Genomic DNA, 18,382 nt, shown 5'->3' with positions numbered 1-18,382 from the left:
TCGTGCGTTCACCAGACTATTCGTGCGTTCATGATCAGACTTTCGTGCGTTCACCAGACTATTCGTGCGTTCATGATCAGACTTTCGTGCGTTTTTCCTTGTTTCCAGACCATGTAAGTTTGAACGCACGACACCCCCGTCGTGCGTTCATCTGGGTCTGGACATATCGACTTTCCGTCTGGGACCTCAACCTGGGTAACATTCAGCTAATGTTTTTATTGACCTATAGACACCATTAGGAAGGTTTTGCAGAAGCTTTCAATATTGCTTTACTTGTTGTTTTTTTTAATTCATTTTCTAACCCGTGAAAAACGATGTTTTATACTTTTGCTATAAATTAGTTTTTCATGATATTGTTATCTGCATTTTTCGCCAATTTTTGATGCGTTTTTCATTGGTTCCGCAAAGTTCCTATACAAAAAATTTCTTGTGATGAATTTCGTATGATCAAATATTCACGGTTCAAATGCTGGGTAATTTTTTTGTCCGAGAGTTACAATAACTTAGGCGTGTTTTCTAACATTACATCAGCTTCTTAATGTGAAAAAAGACAATGTCACAGTGCTTCTCAATTACAAAGATGAAACAATATGAGAGAAAAAACCAGTTCCACAACTAACTGTCAGGGATTACCAGTACTGTTTCAGGTCATTTCGCAGTTATATGCAATCGTTAAAATCAGACGCACCCAGAAGATATGCAGAAATAGTCTTAACTCGCTCGTTCTTACCTCGAATTTAGGTCCACATTCAGTCGTTTGAGAGGAGCAATATGTCCGCCCTGACCAAGTCAATTTCAGTACTGGGCAAGTCTAAATCCAAGTCTTATTTCATTACTGATTCAGAACCATGATCATGTCACTTTTTACACTTAGCAGTCTAAATCCAAGTCTGATTTTAGACTTGGCAAGTATAATCCACCCGGGCCGAGGTGTCAACGCTAAAAAACGCAAAATTATGTAAGATTGGCGTTGAATGCGTAGAATTTATGTAAGATCTACGCTTGAGCGTAGATCTTACATAAATTCTACGCATTCAACGCTAATCTTACATAATTTTGCGTTGAATTTTGGCGTATATCTTACATATTTAGCGTTGAATTTTAGAGTAGATCTTACATATTTAGCGTTGAATTTAGCGTAGATCTTACATAAATTCAACGCATTCAACGCTAATCTTACATAATTTTGCGTTGAATTTTGGCGTAGATCTTACATATTTAGCGTTGAATTTTAGCGTAGATCTTACATATTTAGCGTTGAATTTAGCGTAGATCTTACATAAATTCAACGCATTCAACGCTAATCTTACAAAATTTAGCGTTGAATTTTAGCGTAGATCTTACATATTTAGCGTTGAATTTAGCGTAGATCTTACATAAACTCAACGCATTCCACGCTAATCTTACATAATTTTGCGTTGAATTTTGGCGTAGATCTTACATATTTAGCGTTGAATTTTGGCGTAGATCTTACATATTTAGCGTTGATTTTAGCGTAGATCTTACATAAATTCAACGCATTCAGCGCTAATCTTACATAATTTTGCGTTGAATTTTGGCGTAGATCTTACATATTTAGCGTTGAATTTAGCGTAGATCTTACATAAATTCAACGCATTCAACGCTAATCTTACATAATTTTGCGTTGAATTTTAGCGTAGATCTTACATATTTAGCGTTGAATTTAGCGTAGATCTTACATAAACTCAACGCATTCAACGCTAATCTTACATAATTTTGCGTTGAATTTTGGCGTAGATCTTACATATTTAGCGTGGAATTTTAGCGTAGATCTTACATAAATTCAACGCATTCAACGCTAATCTTACATAATTTTGCGTTGAATTTTGGCGTAGATCTTACATATTTAGCGTTGAATTTAGCGTTGATCTTACATAAATTCAACGCATTCAACGCTAATCTTACATAATTTTGCGTTGAATTTTGGCGTAGATCTTACATATTTAGCGTTGAATTTTAGCGTAGATCTTACATATTTAGCGTTGGAGTGTGAGGGGGTAGGGGGTGTTGTTGGGGGGAAGGGGGGGAGGGCGGAGGGGGATTGGTTTAATTTTTAGGTGGCTAGAGATCATAAAAGTCGGTTGTTCATTGCAAAAAAATTGAGACCATTTTACGATTTCAAAACTTTTTCAAGGTTTTTTTCGAAAAATTATATTTTTACTATTTCGAACCCTATACTCCAAAGGTGAGTAACAAGAAGTCTTTTTTAGTGCTCTTTTATAGTTTTTTTTCAAAAAATTAATTTTTTTACTGTTTCGACCCCTATACTTCACGATTGAGAAAAATGAAGTCAGCAAAAAATAACCATTCGCTCTCTTACGGTGCAAAAACCATTTCAGACCAATTTAGGAATTCAAATTTTTTTCAAAACATTAAAAAAAATTTAAATTTTTCCCAGTACTTCTCACATGATAAATGCGTTGAATACGTTGAAATTATGTAAGATCTCGGCTAAATTTGACGAAAAATATGTAAGATCTAGGCTAAATTCAACGAAATATAAGCAAGTTCTACGCCAAATTCAATGCAAAATATGTAAGGTCTACGCTAAAATCAACGCGAAATATGTAAGATCTACGCTAAATTCAACGCAAAATATGTAAGATCTACGCTTTATAAGGATTGCGGCTCATAAGTAAACCAAGGTACGGTGGCGCAATGGTACAAGAGGCGACAAGTAAACAGGAGGTCAGTGGTTCGAGTCCCATACCAAGAGTTCTACGCGTTGATTTTTTGTAAGATGAACGCAAAAATATGTAAGATCTACGCTAAATTCAACGCTAAATATGTAAGATCTACGCTAAATTCAACGCTAAATATGTAAGATCAGCGGCAACTAGCGTTGACAAGTTGGAAAATTCACCGCCATTTCTTACATAATTTTGCGCTGAATGCGTTGAATTTTTGTCTTTAAATTCAACGCATTCAACGCAAAATTATGTATGAAAATTGCGGTGAATTTTCCGACTTGTCAACGCTAGTTGCCGCTGATCTTACATAATTTTGGCCAAATTCCTCGGCCCGGGCATGTCTGATTTTAGACTTGGCAAGTCTAAATCCAAGTCTGATTTTAGACTTGGCAAGTCTAATCCAAGTCTGATTTTAGCCTTGGCAAGTCTAATCCAAGTCTGATTTTAGACTTGGCAAGTCTAAATCCAAGTCTGATTTTAGACTTGACAATTGAAAAAAACGTCAAAAATAGCCGGGGAAACGTCAAAAATAGCCGGAAAAAACGTCAAAAGTAGCCGAAAAAAAAGTCAAAAATAGCCGGGGAAACGTCAAAAATAGCCGAAAAAAACGTCAAAAATAGCCGAAAAAAACGTTAAAAATAGCCGGGGAAACGTCAAAAATAGCCGGAAAAAACGTCAAAAATAGCCGAAAAAAACGTCAAAAATAGCCGGGGAAACGTCAAATATAGCCGAAAAAAACATCAAAAATAGCCGAATAAAAGGGTCAAAAATAGCCGGGGAAACGTCAAAAATGGCCGAAAAAAACGTCAAAAATAGCCGAAAAAAACGTCAAAAATTGCCGGGGAAACGTCAAAAATAGCCGAAAAAAAAAACGTCAAAAATAACCGAAAAAAACGTCAAAAATAGCCGAAAAAAACGTCAAAAATTGCCGGGGAAACGTCAAAAATAGCCGAAAAAAAAACGTCAAAAATAGCCGAAAAAAACGTCAAAAATAGTCGAAAAAAACGTCAAAAAAAGCCGGGGAAACGTCAAAAATAGCCGAAAAAAACGTCAAAAATAGCCGGGGAAACGTCAAAAATAGCCGAAAAAAACGTCAAAAATAGCCGAAAAAAACGTCAAAAATAGCCGAAAAAAACGTCAAAAATTGCCGGGGAAACGTCAAAAATAGCCGAAAAAAACGTCAAAAATGGCCGAAAAAAACGTCAAAAATAGCCGAAAAAAACGTCAAAAATTGCCGGGGAAACGTCAAAAATAGCCGAAAAAAAAACGTCAAAAATAGCCGAAAAAAACGTCAAAAATAGCCGGGGAAACGTCAAAAATAGCCGAAAAAAACGTCAAAAATAGCCGAAAAAAACGTCAAAAATAGTCGAAAAAAAACGTCAAAAATAGCCGGGGAAACGTCAAAAATAGCCGAAAAAAACGTCAAAAATAGCCGGGGGAAACGTCAAAAATAGCCGAAAAAAACGTCAAAAATAGCCGAAAAAAACGTCAAAAATAGCCGAAAAAAACGTCAAAACTAGCCGGGGAAACGTCAAAAATAGCCGAAAAAAAACGTCAAAAAAAGTTGTAAAAAACCTTAAAAATAGCCGAAAAAAACGTCAAAAATAGCCGGGGAAACGTCAAAAATAGCCGAAAAAACCGTCAAAAATAGCCGAAAAAAACGCCTAAAATAGCCGGGGAAACGTCAAAAACGCCTCAACTTATTCTAAAAGCTCAGAGATAATCAGGGTCCGTCAACACTCAATTGGTCACAAGCGACCAAAAAATACAAAAACACCGATAAAATTAAAGAAACATATGAGCATCGTATTTGAAAATAAAGGCGTCCTATTCGAGATATAAAGGCATCAGAGCTGATTTTTATTCGTTTTTGACCCAGAGCAGGAATAATACAATTTTCTAAGGCAAGTAAAGTACCAATGGTCGGTTTTTGGGTCAAAACGAAAAAAAAACAACTAAAGAAGAACAAGAAAAGGAAATTAGAGACATGGTATTCGAGATATAAAGGCATCAGAGCTGATTTTTTTTTCGTTTTTGACCCAGAGCAGGACTAATACCATTTTTTATGGCAAGTAAAGTATGAATGATCGGCTTTTGGGTCAAAACGAAAAAAAAACTAAAGAAGAACAAGAAAAAGAAAATAGAGGCATCGTATTCGAGATACAAAGGCATCAGAACTGATTTTTTTTCGTTTTTGACCCAGAGCAGGAATAATACATTTTTTAATGCCAGTAATGTACGAATGGCCGGTTTTTGGGTCAAAACGAAAAAGAAACAACTAAAGAAGAACAAGAAAAAGAAAATAGAGGCATCGTATTCGAGATATAAAGGGATCAGAGCTTTTTTTTTCGTTTTTGACCCAGATCAGGATTAATACAATTTTCTATAAAATGCCAATCAAGCTCACACATATATTGTTTGTTAGAACAGATGATAGGCCTATTCATATCAAAAAATCATCCAGATCGATTCACTCAATAAAAAGTTAATAACGATGGGCCATCGTGCATACCTAAGATTTTCGGGTGTCACAACGCCAAATCTTTAATAACTCCATCAATTTTGAGTCAAATTAAACGGGACATAGCTCATTGAGACCGCTATTATCTAAGCTTTAAAACTATATATAGCACATTAAGTTTGGATCACTGGTTGATGAGAAATTAGGTACTGAGCACCGTATAATTTTACCATATGAATATCGCCGAAATGCCCACATGCCACCCAATATGTCACCAAAATATACCAAAATATGCCCATGCCCATGCCCATGGCATGCCTGGTATGTCCAGGAAACACTGATACACTGCTAAACTAACAGAGGGCAGGACTGGCACTTGTGCCAATCTGTACACCGGCACTGGCATTGTCACATGCCCATTTTCGTCCCCATTTTGACCCATATTTCGTGACAGATTACCACTATTATCAACCAGGTTTCCACAACTTTGTAAAACTGGGCCCCTTGACAGCATGGGAACCCTCACAGTCTTCTTCATAACTTTTCCTTGATTCGAATACCCAGACATTTCAAGATCTGAAATTTATATGTTGATTTTCGGCTAAAATTCGGTTCCAAACGGCTGAGAAATGGCTGAAAACGGCCCAAAACACCTGAAATACCCTCAATAGACCCTCCCAGGGTGCTAATAAACACCCAATAAACAATTTGGTATTCACCCGGCATCATTTTCTAGCACCCCGGGAAAGTGGCCAAAAAGTAATGCCAAAATCGTGGCACATTGCGAAATTTTTTTGAATTCGAAAATTTCACTCGAAATTTTTTGAAAAGTTGGTTTTGACTTGGGAATCAACTTCCAAGTGTTATCCAAGTCTTGGTTAAGACTTGGCAGACTTGTATTTAGACTTGCCCAGTACTGGAAACCTAAAAAAGACTTGGATTTAGACTTGCCTAGTACTGATATAGACTTGGAGTTCGGTCCGGGCGGCGTTAGTCGGACTTATTTAGTTGTCGACCATTACTGGTCACCTCGACCTTGGTTTCAAAGAAAGTTTGCTCTTCACTTCAGATTTTTTTCAGATTTAACTCAGCACTGCGCCCTGTTGTTATAACCTTCAGCACTTAACCTTTTGTTATAAATTTCTGATTTTTCTTATTCAGTGCTGAATTTTCCTTTGAGTTAGGCCTAAGATACCTCCAATTACCACTGCCTGAGTCTTCAGAGAAGATACGCTCAGCCAAGAAGTTCACCGGAGACGAGTGCGAGGCGATCATACGCAGCTTCTGAAGTGGATCGTCCAGAGAACTTGAGAACCACTGACATAGGTAGTGAAGGAAAAAAGGGGTTTCCATTATATCACTTGAAGATTGTTTGCCTCAATGGAAGTTAGGACAAATTGCTCAAGATAATTGCATTGAATAATTATGATGAATGATTTTTGTTGTTAAACGATTCTCGGTCAATTAACTTATTGGTCCCTGTATTTGAAAAAAATGATAAAATGATGAAAAGAGGTATTTGAGATAGCAGTTCTTGCCTGATTTTTTATCTTGATATCGTTTAGACGTTGATGAAGCTGGTCAGAAGAGGAGTTCTCCTACCATCGAAAGTCATCGCAGGTAGTCGGCATTTTTATAAACGGGGTAGTCGATTGGTTCTCGAAAGGTGAGAAGGGCCTTTGCATTTCCTCTATTTCCGACCCTGCTCCGATTGTCGTAGACTTCAACAACTGAATCATTATATCCCAATAGTAAAACTATGGTTTAGGACTGTGTCATATAATCTGAACGTATCATTTCACTAAACATGGGCAGCCTGAACTTATTTACCAAGAAATACCAATTAGATGACATATGATCAGAACTCTGATCAATATAAAAAATAAGACGAAAAATCTATGATTCAGGACTGAACTGCTATGACACTCAGGTCAGGCGATCAAAATTTTCTAGAACGTATAGGTTTTGAATGTTTCTGTTTTGAGATCTCGCCTCCAGTTTCTTTTTAAGGGTAATTTTCAATTTCTGTTCCTTTTGAAATTGTACAAAATTCAAAAATGGCGGACCGTTCAGCCATGTTGTATAGCACGTTGACTCTGAATGGCGTCAATTCCTACCGCTTGAGTGGCCCCTCTTTTTTCCGGCCAAACGTAAAAATGAGCAAAACCAGCGAAAAATATGAACGAGAAAAGAAGAGTTGACTGCATAAATCCCACGATTGTGAAAAATTGATCGCAGAATTTGCAAATTCATGAGAAAAAAATGAAACTAAATGAGCAAAATTGGAGAATATATAATACGATAAATAAGTTTGGGGTCGATGGAATAAATTGGTTGCTTCTTTTGTTCCGAAGAGTGTAGCATGATAAAAAAACTCTGTTTTAAGATCTTGCAAGAATTTTAGTTGTGTATATTAGCCTGTAATGGTCTAAGAATTTTGTTAATTGCTCTCAAACAAAGTTTGTGGCAATTAAGTCAGTCCTGTTGGTCTTTTTTAAGCGATATTTCGCTTGACCAATTTTTGTCTGACTCATTCACTTTTTGTCCTTAAAAACGGGACAACAAGGTAGCGCCCAGCGGACATTAAGCTCCATTAGCGTCCCTTAGTCGCCTTTAGTAGTCCCGCAAATGCTTATTGTGGTGAAGCTAATGGGAAGGCCGTATTTTAAGGTTAAAATGTCATTTTTGAAGTTTTTGAGCACAAAATGTTGCAAATTTTCGTTTTTTTTTTCGATATTTTTCGGGTTTTTTGTTGGATCAGTCTAAAGTTGAGGCTGGTTCAAGTTGACAAGTGTCTTTTAAAGGACATAAGTTCTTTTGGTGACCATTTTAAGAGCTATATAATTGGTACTCTAAACAAAAACACGCAAATTTATACTAATTTTCGACTAAGTTTTTTGAAAATATCTGTCATTTTTTGAGTTTTGTCAGCCCTAGGTGTCGAGAAACCTCCTCTATGTTTTCAATAAAGGCTACTGCATAGTTTCTAGTGGTAATGGAATGGTTTCAACATTTTAATATTAAAAGTTTTAGCTTTTTTTGGCAAAACCTGCACTTGGTCAATTTTTTGACATTTATTGTCTTTGTTCATGTTTTTCCAGACCCAAGGACTAGAAAACCCCCTATTCGATTTGTTTTCGGTTCGATTTTTTTTTCAAATTTTTTTAATTTCACAAAATTTAGCAATTTTAAAAAACTTTCATTTTTTTCAAGTTTTGAAAAATTTTTGCAATTTTTGATGTTTCTATAAACTCACGAGCCAAGGAACCTCCTCTAGGGTTTGATAATAAGTTACTGCGTAGTTTCTCGGTTTAATGGACTTTTTTGCAAGATTTTATAGTCACGATTTCAGGCAATTTTTTAAATAAAGTTTTTGAATTTTTTTCAAGTTTATTTAATACTATTGAATATTTTTCCGGCTCCATGTGCGCAGAGACCTCCTCCAAGGTTTGATTGTAAGCTGCTGATTAAATGTAACATAAATGGAATGTTTTTCAACATTTAGATGCTCCAGTTTTAGCTGTTTCTGGAGAAAATTTAACATTTTTCCAAATTTTTGGAAAGTTTTTATCATGTCCCAAGTTTATGGATCTTTATGAATCGGTGAACCTAATTGGAGCATGAGATAGGTATACTGGATAGCCTCTTGGAACATTGAAATGGTTTTGAAGATATTGATATCTTGAATTTTATCAAGACTTTTTTAAAATATGCAACGGTTTTCAAAGTCTTTGAATATTTGTCTTTTTCTCAGTTTAACGATCATTACTAGCCAACGAAATTTTTTCAGTCTTGCAGATGGGCTCCAAGACAGAACTCCGGAGATAGAAAAGGGCTGTGAACATTTTTCACTGCCAAATCTGGCAATCTTTTTGCTCAATTTTGCACTTATCTGTTTTTGTTCAATTTGAATTAATTTCCAACAAGATTAGAAAACTAAAAGTTGCAGAGTCGAATCCCATCATGCAAAATGTTCTCAGCTCTCTCTTCCTGTCGGTTGGGGTTTTTTCTCCTTCTTTCTCTTTCGTGTTTTATCTCTCTCACTCTCTCTCTCTCTCTCTCTCTCTTCTTCTAACCTCAGCCTATTGGTGCTGGAGGGTAACAGTGCTTAGGGCACCTTCAAATAGTGGGGGTAACAGCGCGTTGAGGGCAACCCACTAAAAACCAATAGCCGGTCCCAAGCCCGGATAAAGAGGGAGGGTTGCCCTGGATTTGTCTAGCAAGCCACCTTGGCGAGACACCAAAGCTAAAAATGGATCAAAGAAAAATCAGACTGCGAAAGGGAGCGACTCGAGGACCTTAACCAGTTCTCACGGCCATGGTGACTATCGGAAGAGGATAGTACGGCCTTCTTCACTCGACATTATGAAAATAGGTCAGTGGAATTGCATGTCACTTTGCAATGAGAGAGTCATCTTCGTGCTCACTGAAACTACGAAAAAGCGACGAATTAGACTGTTCGCGCTAAATGAAACACACCTTCGAGGTTGTGATGAAAGCATATATGGTGACTACACACTAAACAACAGTGGTGTAACATATGATGCAAAACGAACATCAGCTGGTGTCGGTGTGATCTACGACACAAAACTGGTGAAGATGATTAAATTCATACCAGTTTCGGAAAGAAATGCGAAAGCATTCATTGAAACAGCGGGTGCAAGATTGAAATTGGTTGTTACCTATGCCCCAAATGAAAATGCTGATGAAAGTGAGTATGCAGCATACTTAAAGGAATTGGCGGAATGCACTCGGAGTTCACACCAGATCTGTTATGAAAATATGCTCATTTTGGGAGACCTTAATGCAGCAATTGGCCTAGATCTGAATGACCATCTGCCAAGACAGATCGGGAAGGCAGCAGCAAGTGATGAGAGTAGCCAGAATGGTTTGCTCCTTGCTGAATTTGTCACTGAACAAAAGTTGAGAGTCGAAAATACTTTCTTCTTGAAGTCCGATGGGCGGAAGTGCACATGGAGACATCCGAGAACCAAGGAGCTGTCTCTGAAAGATTATGCACTGACGAAGTTGTCGGCAGCAAAACATCTCAGAGTAAGAGACGTGAGAAGCTCTTGGGAGGATAGTCTGGACTCCGATCATGCAATGCTGATAGTATGCATTGAAAAATGGCCAAAGGAATCCAAGGAAATCTGCGAAAGCGCAAAAGCTGCTGAATGTTGTGCGTAGCAAGTGCTACTCTATCCTTCGATCAGCTCCTGAGCTTGAAAAGCTGAAAAATGTTCTCAGAACTAAGATCTTGAATCTTAGAAAAGTTAACACTGTAACTAATGTGTTAACAGAAGTAATCAACAATCATGAGCTCGCTGAAGAGACTCTGTTGATAAAAACTGACTGCTGGACTGCTCAGCTAACGCCGAGCGAAGTGGAAACACTTCGAAAGAGAAAGGTAGCTCATAAGCTGTACCTTTCTGAGAGAGCAGAGAGCAGAAAGATCGAACGAGATCAATTGAACAGAGAAGTGAAAAGAATCACCTCTGAATGCAAAGAAAGAGCAGTCAAGACAAACCTTAAAAGGTTTGAAAAACAGCTTGATGATAATGAAACCAGAATGGCCTATAAAATATTGAAAGAGACGTTACGAACTCACAGGGTAACCTGGTTCGAGCGTAACAAGAAAATGAGCGGCCCCAGCAAAAGTCAGTTTCAAGAACATTATCAGAAGCTGTTCAAGCAACGACTGACTCAAAATGCCACGGTGCTAGAAGCCCTCTCGAAGGATCCGAATAGTTCTGAAGACTTCTGCAAAGAGCCCAATGAGGCCGAGGTTAGAACAACCTTAAGAACCCTGAAATGTGGGAAAGCACCTGGGAAGAGTGGCATTGTTCCAGAAATGCTGAAAGCGCTTGAGAAGGAGTTGAGTCCTCTTCTCACAAAAGTGTTCCAAAGCATCTGGGCAGAAAGAACGAAAGTACCCCAGGAATATAAGGACGCGGAAGTCTTTAATTTGTTCAAGAAAGGGCTGAAGACAGACCCGAACAACTATCGGTCCTTATTTATGCTTGCAGCCGAAGGAAAGCTTCTATGCAAAATTATCAAAAGCAGAGTTGAATTGAGAACAGATCACAAACTGGACAAGTTTCAGTTTGGCTTCAGAAAGGGAAGAAGCACTCTGCAAGCAATCTGGGGATTGAGAGAGGTCATTCAAGACTCTAGAGAATCTGGAGAAGAATTAGTGATGGTCTTCATCGACCTTGTCAAAGCTTTTGACTCGGTCGATAGAGATGCCATGATGACATCTCTGAAAGCTTTCGAAGTTGAAAACCCCCTCAGAAGCCTAATATGGCAAATACATGAAAATGCTCACGGGGAACTAGACTCAAAGATCAAATTCAAATTAGAAAGAGGGGTCAGACAAGGATGTGTCATCGGTCCACAAATATTTAGCTAAATATTTGATATTGTCTGCAAAATGAGTCAAGCCCAAAAAGATCATCTAGCGTATGCAGATGACCTGGTGATACTAGGAAAAAGTGAGCAGCAAGCGCAGAGCAAATTGAATAAACTCAGCCTGGAGGTGGAGAAAGCCGGCATGGAAATTTCATTTATAAAGACAGAAGTAATGACATTAAACATGAAAAAAGCATGTAATGTCACCCTCCAGGGCAAAAGACTGAAAGAAGTCACTGAGTTTAAGTATCTGGGATCGATACTAAATGGCCAATCTGATTTTGAGGCCGCTGTGAAGAGAAACTGCACTAAAGCTAGAATAGCTATCGTGAAAATGAGACCTGCGCTAGTCAGCTCTACTCTCACAATGAGAATAAAATGTCGGCTAATTGAAATGTGTGTCAAGCCAATACTGCTGTATGGGCTGGAAACAGCCATAACGCGAGAGAAGGACATTGACAAAATGGGCGCTGTTCTCAACAAAGCCCGTCGAATGGTCCTTAAGACATGCAGCAAGAAAACTTACACATCTGAAGTCCTTGCACTGAAAGTCCCTCTGAGAGACATCAAGATAGAACTCGCAGTAAGAAGAGCGAAGGTTTGTCTGAGTCTCAAGAAGCTGCAAGATGATTAGTTCATAACGCGAAGGAGAAAGACGTACTCCAAAGATTGGATACGTGCACTCAAACTTGATCTAGAGAGACTCTGTGTAAGAGATACTGATGAATGGACAAGAAATCCATCAAAAATAGAGTATTCGTCGAACCCAAATACTCAAGTGAAATCAGTGGGCACGAGAGAACAAATTGTTGCTTGTGAGATTGGAAACTGTGCAAGGCACTTTGCAACATTAAAAGAGATGCGAAGACATCCGAGAAACGACCACTCTGAAAGTGGCGAAGGATTGGATATGACTCCTTTCCAAGCAAATAAACCCATAAACGCGCCAATGGTATGTCCAGCTACGGGCTGCAAAATGACATACAAGCAAATCAGATGGTGGCTTGACCACGTGAAAAAATCGCACCCTCAGTGTACAATAGTTGAAAGTAACAATGTCACTGAGGAATCAAAAGCAGAACCACAGAGCACTGAACTGAGTGGGAACACACTGAGACAACAAAAAGATGAGGCGGAATTTCAGTGCCCGCTATGTCCCAGGACATATACGCTCATCAAAAGTGTTCAGAACCACTGCTCGGCCAAACACAGATGGTCGTACACCAAGAACTGCCCGATTGGTGAAAAAAATGGACTAGAGGCCCTATGGCCCGAAGTACCTCTAACCCGTATGGAGGGGCCCCACATTGCGGCTCCTCCAACGCCCCCTAGCGGGAGTCATCCTTCTTGATCTATGCCAACCTCGAAGGTCTGGAGACTAATGACCGGCGGTTTTGTGTTGCTTGCGCACTTAACCAATGGTAGGGGGCACCCTCGTTTATTTTCAAGGTTTTTGAATTTTGCTGTCATTTTTTTGTTTGCTGTCATTTTGTTTCTCCAGACTAAAGAGCTACGGAACCTCTTCTAGTGTTGATAAAATATTACTGAAAGGTTTCTAGAAGTAATGGAATGTTATGAGGACTTTATTAGCCCGAACGTAAGCAATGTTTGAAAAATATTCGTATTTCTTTTTTGTGTCTAAGGAGTTTTTTTCCGTGTTGTTAAGCTGCTGCATAGTTTCTAGAGACAAAGGAATGGTTATTAAAATTTCATTGACTTGAGTTTTAGCAAAACTTTGATAACTTAAATTTTTTGAATATTATGATCATGTTCTAAGTTTTTGAATCTTTGTGAACCAGTTAGACTCTTTAAGGCCTAAAATTGAGATAGAGGATAGTCTTTTGGGACAATGAAGGGGTTCTGAAGACACTAAAATTACGAGTTTTAGCATGATTTTGTTCAAATTTGCAATTGATTTTAAAATTTTTGAATAATTTTGTCCATTTCTGATTTCAACGATCATTACTAACCAACGGAACTTTTTAAATCCTGCCAATGAATTAGATAATAGAACTCCAGGGACAAAAAACGGCTTTGGAATTTTTGCACTGTGAAATCTGAAAACTGTTCTTGTAATTTTTGTCTCTCTGTTTTCTTTCTATATTACTGTTTTCTAAATATGTTAAAGCGCAAAAGAGGACTTTGTTCATGACTGTGCCACTGATGTTTTGTGGGATGTATTGCTGAATTCGCATGTCAGCTTACTCGGTGCAGCGCGTCCACCGACCCGCACTAGTAATTTATTTTCGCTTTGTTTTCCAATTCGGCTGATTGCCATAGCGTGGCCTTTTTTAATTGCTCTCCAACGAAGTTTGTAGCGTTTAAGTTAGTCCTGTTTGTCTCTTTAGGCCATTTTTTAACTTACGGATTTTTAATCTGACCCATTTCACTGTTTTTCTTCAAAAACGGGATAAGCAGAAAGCGCCCAGTGGGCATTAGGTTCTCTTAGAGCCTTATAGCTCACTTCACAAAGTATGTGATTCACAGAAACCATTTTAAAGGCTTATACCTATGGTGTGAAGGGGGTTATTAGAAACCCCTCCCACAGTGCAGCCAAATATCCCCTCCCACCGTTGCCCCAGCCCCCCCCCCCCACTGCCGATTACCTTTCCACCTGCTACTGTGAACTCCCCAACAGCAGCGCCCACCTCACGCCCCTCCAAATTAAAGTAAAGCTAGTCTCACTAAACAGTGCCTATCTATTGACGGAGCTGACCGCTCGCCGGTTTTTGTAGAGCAATTTGCTAGACGTTAATACGTTTTTATTTTACTATTTTTCTTATTATTATTTTTATTATTATTATTATTATTATTATTATTATTATTATTATTATTATTATTATTATTATTATTATTATTATTATTATTATTATTATTATTACTATTATTATTATTATTATTATTATTATTATTATTATTATTATTATTATTATTATTATTATTATTATTATTATACTTATTATTTTATTACTATTATTTTTATTATTATTATTATTATTATTATTATTATTATTCTGATTATTATTACTATTATTATTACTATTTATTTTTCTGTAATTATTTTTATAATAATAATAATAATAATAATAATGATAATAATAATAATAATAATAATAATAATAATAATAATAATAATAATAAAAATAATAATAATAATAATTATTATTATTATTATTTTTATTACTATTATTATTATCATTACTTTTGATTTTATTATTATCATTATTATCATTAAGTTTTTTACTTATTTTAATAATTATTATTATTTTTATTAATGTTATTATTATTAATTATTATTATTATGAATAACATTATTTTTATTACTATTATTATTATTATTATTATTATTATTATTATTATTATTATTTTTATTATTATTATTATTATTATTATTATTATTATTATTGTTTATTAATTTTATTATTATTGTGATACTGGTTTAGCCGCATCATCAAAACTCCTTATAAAACCAAGCACTAAAAGTATTTATTATCTTATCATATAAACACTTATAATCATATAACTAACTGTATTGTACATACGTTATCTCCAAAAGGAGTTTCTGTTCGTTGTTCATTTGAATGCCTGCAATGTAGCAGGTAACTTTTACGTGGTGTCAAGTCAACACGTCTGCTAAGCGCAGACGAATAGAAACTGTCTTAAAGAACAGTCACTCGTGGCCAAAACAAATTTTTGTACTTAATTATTTTCAAAGACAAAAGATCACACTCTAGTCCAACTGGAGTTAAGCAGATCAAGCATATACCGAGAACAAGATTCCCGGAATACCCATTCGGAGATATCAAGCAAGGTAAGTGAAGGATCATACAATCCTAGGTCACTCGACGCTCCAAACGGAATTATATGCACCGGACAAAGCGCGCGGGATAACATGGCGCAGTCACAAATAAAAACTCCACTCGGAGGACCCGTATTTTGGGAGTCTGGGGATAATCCCCCGTCAGAATGTAATACGTGGTTCGGTACACTGAAAATTGCCAAAATGGCAAGAGACAACCTAAAAGTTGACAAACTGTTAAAACTCAAACCGACAAGAGCTATTCTATCCAACGCTCCCAACATACGAGGAAGCCTTCGAGAGAAAAACTGAAGACGAGGAAAGACAGAGGGAACAACGAAATGAACGCAGAAAATTGGACTGGGAGAACGAATGCAAGCAAATCGAAGAAAGAGGACCGATGATAGACAGAATCCCCTGGGAGGACGCAGACTTAAAGGTCAAAAGCCTAATATATCTTTCCCTAGGATCAGAAGGCAGCAGAACCTATCACCACAGAAATCTTCATACAAAAATAGAACGCTACACAACTAATGAAAAGGTCCACGAACTTGCCTTAACATTCACCAGGCCACGAAATACAACGTTTGATCACTTTCAATGTTTCAAAGCCATGCAACAATCGGACAAATCCCTCGAAACCTTCTACAGCCGACTCCGCGAAATAGGAGCTCACTGCAGATTCGAAAAACTCGAAGAAGACCTTGTTAAAGACATATTCATATCGAATATGAGAAGTTCCAATATCCAAATGGAGCTACTCTCGGAAGTTCGAACTCCACAACAGGCCCTTAATTATGCAATCAATAGAGAAAGAGGCCAGGCCAACCAACAGGAAATCCTAAAAGCAAACACGAGCTGGAACACGGTCTCCTACGTCCGACAAGATAAATCAAGACCACAAACGGCCAACAACCAACAGATCAGACCACAAACATCAAACGGTCAACAAAAATCATCTGCATGTTGGAAATGTGGAAACACATTTTCATTGGCGCATCTCCAAACATGCCCAACCAAACAAATACAATGCAAAATTTGCAAAAAAGTGGGACACTATAATTCGCTCTGCACTGCAAAAATGCCAGAAAGACGACCCCCACGTGGACCCTCAAACAAGCAATACCCACAATCCAAACAACAACAGAAAAGACGAGGAGTAAAATATGTAAAACAAGAAACACCAGAAAGCGATCAAACAGAGGAGAGCATAGATGTCGAGACCGCCCTTTTAACAAAAGAACTCCATGAGGATTGGGCAGATATTAATTTAAGACGTCAACAAAGAGCCATTTGGAGAACTCTGGCTGGAAACGTCAACAGGCCCACACAAATTACAATGGCTGGCAGACACCGGCTCTCCAAGGTCTTTTATAAACGAAGAGTTAGCCAACGAACTCTAAAAGGAGATTCCAAACATTGCGGAAAATACAATTTACAAAAGCTTCACTAACAACAACATTGAAATAAAAGGAGTACTCTCAATCAATCTAAAGTCAAGATCCTGGAGAGCGAAAGCATGAAAAGTGTTAATAGTAGAAAACAGAACGAACAACATAATGGGGAGAGACATCCTTACAAAACTGGGTATCACACTCAGCGCACACAAAAAACCTGGTAAGACAATTGACTTAATTTCAAAAATTCAAACGGAGAAAAACATCATAAAGTGGATATTCAACAAATACCCACACCTTTTCACAAGTTTGGGACGCTCCAAAAACCATATTGCAAAATCTATCTTGCAATCTAAATCACAATATACCCCGTCCCAACACAAAGGAAGACGAGTTCCATTACACTTACTCTACAAAGTGGAACAAGAATTACAAAAACTCATCGACGAAAAATAAATCATAAAACTAGACGAATGCTCAGACCAACTATTCATAAGTCCTGTAGTGATCACAGTTAAAAAAGATAAAACGGTGAAAATAGCTCTCGACTCCAAAAAGCTAGACGATGCCATCCATAAGAACAAATATCAAATGCAAAGCATCGACCACTTAATGGAGTCGGTAGCAATCTTCCTTTCAGAAAGAAAAAACAAACCAGATCAATACTTTTTCTCCAAAATCGATCTAAAATATGCCTACAGCCAAATACCACTAGATGAGAATATCAAAAAATATTGTAACTTTAACATACTAGGTGGAAGAGCCACAGGAACATACAGATTCAAAAATGGATTCTATGGCCTGACCAACATGCCAGCTACATTTCAAAAAACTATAGAAAAACATTACATGAAATAAAATCAAAATTTGCATACCTAGAGGACATCCTAATCATTACAAAAGGAACACTAGAAGAAGATGAAAAAGAGTTAGACAAAATTATGCGAAGGCTAAACGACGAAAACCTAGCCATTGACCTTCAGAAATGTTAATTTGCAAAAGAAAAAATAATATGGTTAGGTTTCGTAGTCACTCCAAGTGGAGTTACCCCAACAAAACAAAATTGTGACTCAATCATAAATATTGCCAATGCGAAAACGCTGAAACAATTGAGATCGTTTATGGGTTGCATACAACACCTAATAAAATTCATACCAAACCTGGCAAGACTTTCAGAACCACTATGACCAGTGCTATTGAAAGCAAACACAAAATCACAAAACAAAATAGACTGGAAAGATAAACATACAGAAGCATTCAATGAAATCAAAGCTCAAATAAAACAAACAACAGAAAACTAACATTTCGACACATCAAAACAAAAGAGAGTTCGATGCGATGCCGGCAAAAAATGTCTAGGTGCGTGTCTAGAACAAAAATTCGGCAATGTATGGAAACCAATCGCATTCGCAAGTCGTTTCTTAAACACAATCGAATCACGCTATAGCACTAACGAGTTAGAAATACTAGCAGTATTATGGTCGTTAGAACATTTCAAATACTACCTTTACGGTACAGAATTCGTACTCCAAACGGATCATCAGGCGCTACTTACAGCACTCAAAAAAAGTTGCCAGCAAAAAAGGTGCCAGCAAAAAAGGTCTAG

General features: G+C 37.3%; 1 protein-coding gene across 1 annotated transcript in view; it reads left to right on the top strand.

Moving 5' to 3' along the window:
- Positions 1-18,382, top strand: part of LOC142338055 (uncharacterized) — a 194,537-nt gene that overhangs the window by 139,750 nt on the left and 36,405 nt on the right. The window contains exons 13-14 of the mRNA XM_075387687.1: positions 6,396-6,498; positions 6,738-6,792. Coding sequence (XP_075243802.1) covers positions 6,396-6,498; positions 6,738-6,792 — 158 coding nt within the window. The remainder of the gene's footprint in view (positions 1-6,395; positions 6,499-6,737; positions 6,793-18,382) is intronic.

Source organism: Convolutriloba macropyga, chromosome 4, assembly GCF_964194025.1.
Source record: "Convolutriloba macropyga chromosome 4, txConMacr16.3, whole genome shotgun sequence".
In the NCBI taxonomy this organism is placed as follows: domain Eukaryota; kingdom Metazoa; phylum Xenacoelomorpha; order Acoela; family Convolutidae; genus Convolutriloba; species Convolutriloba macropyga.
The sequence above is the reverse complement of the archived record's forward strand: the minus strand, read 5'-3'. Positions and strand labels throughout refer to the sequence as shown.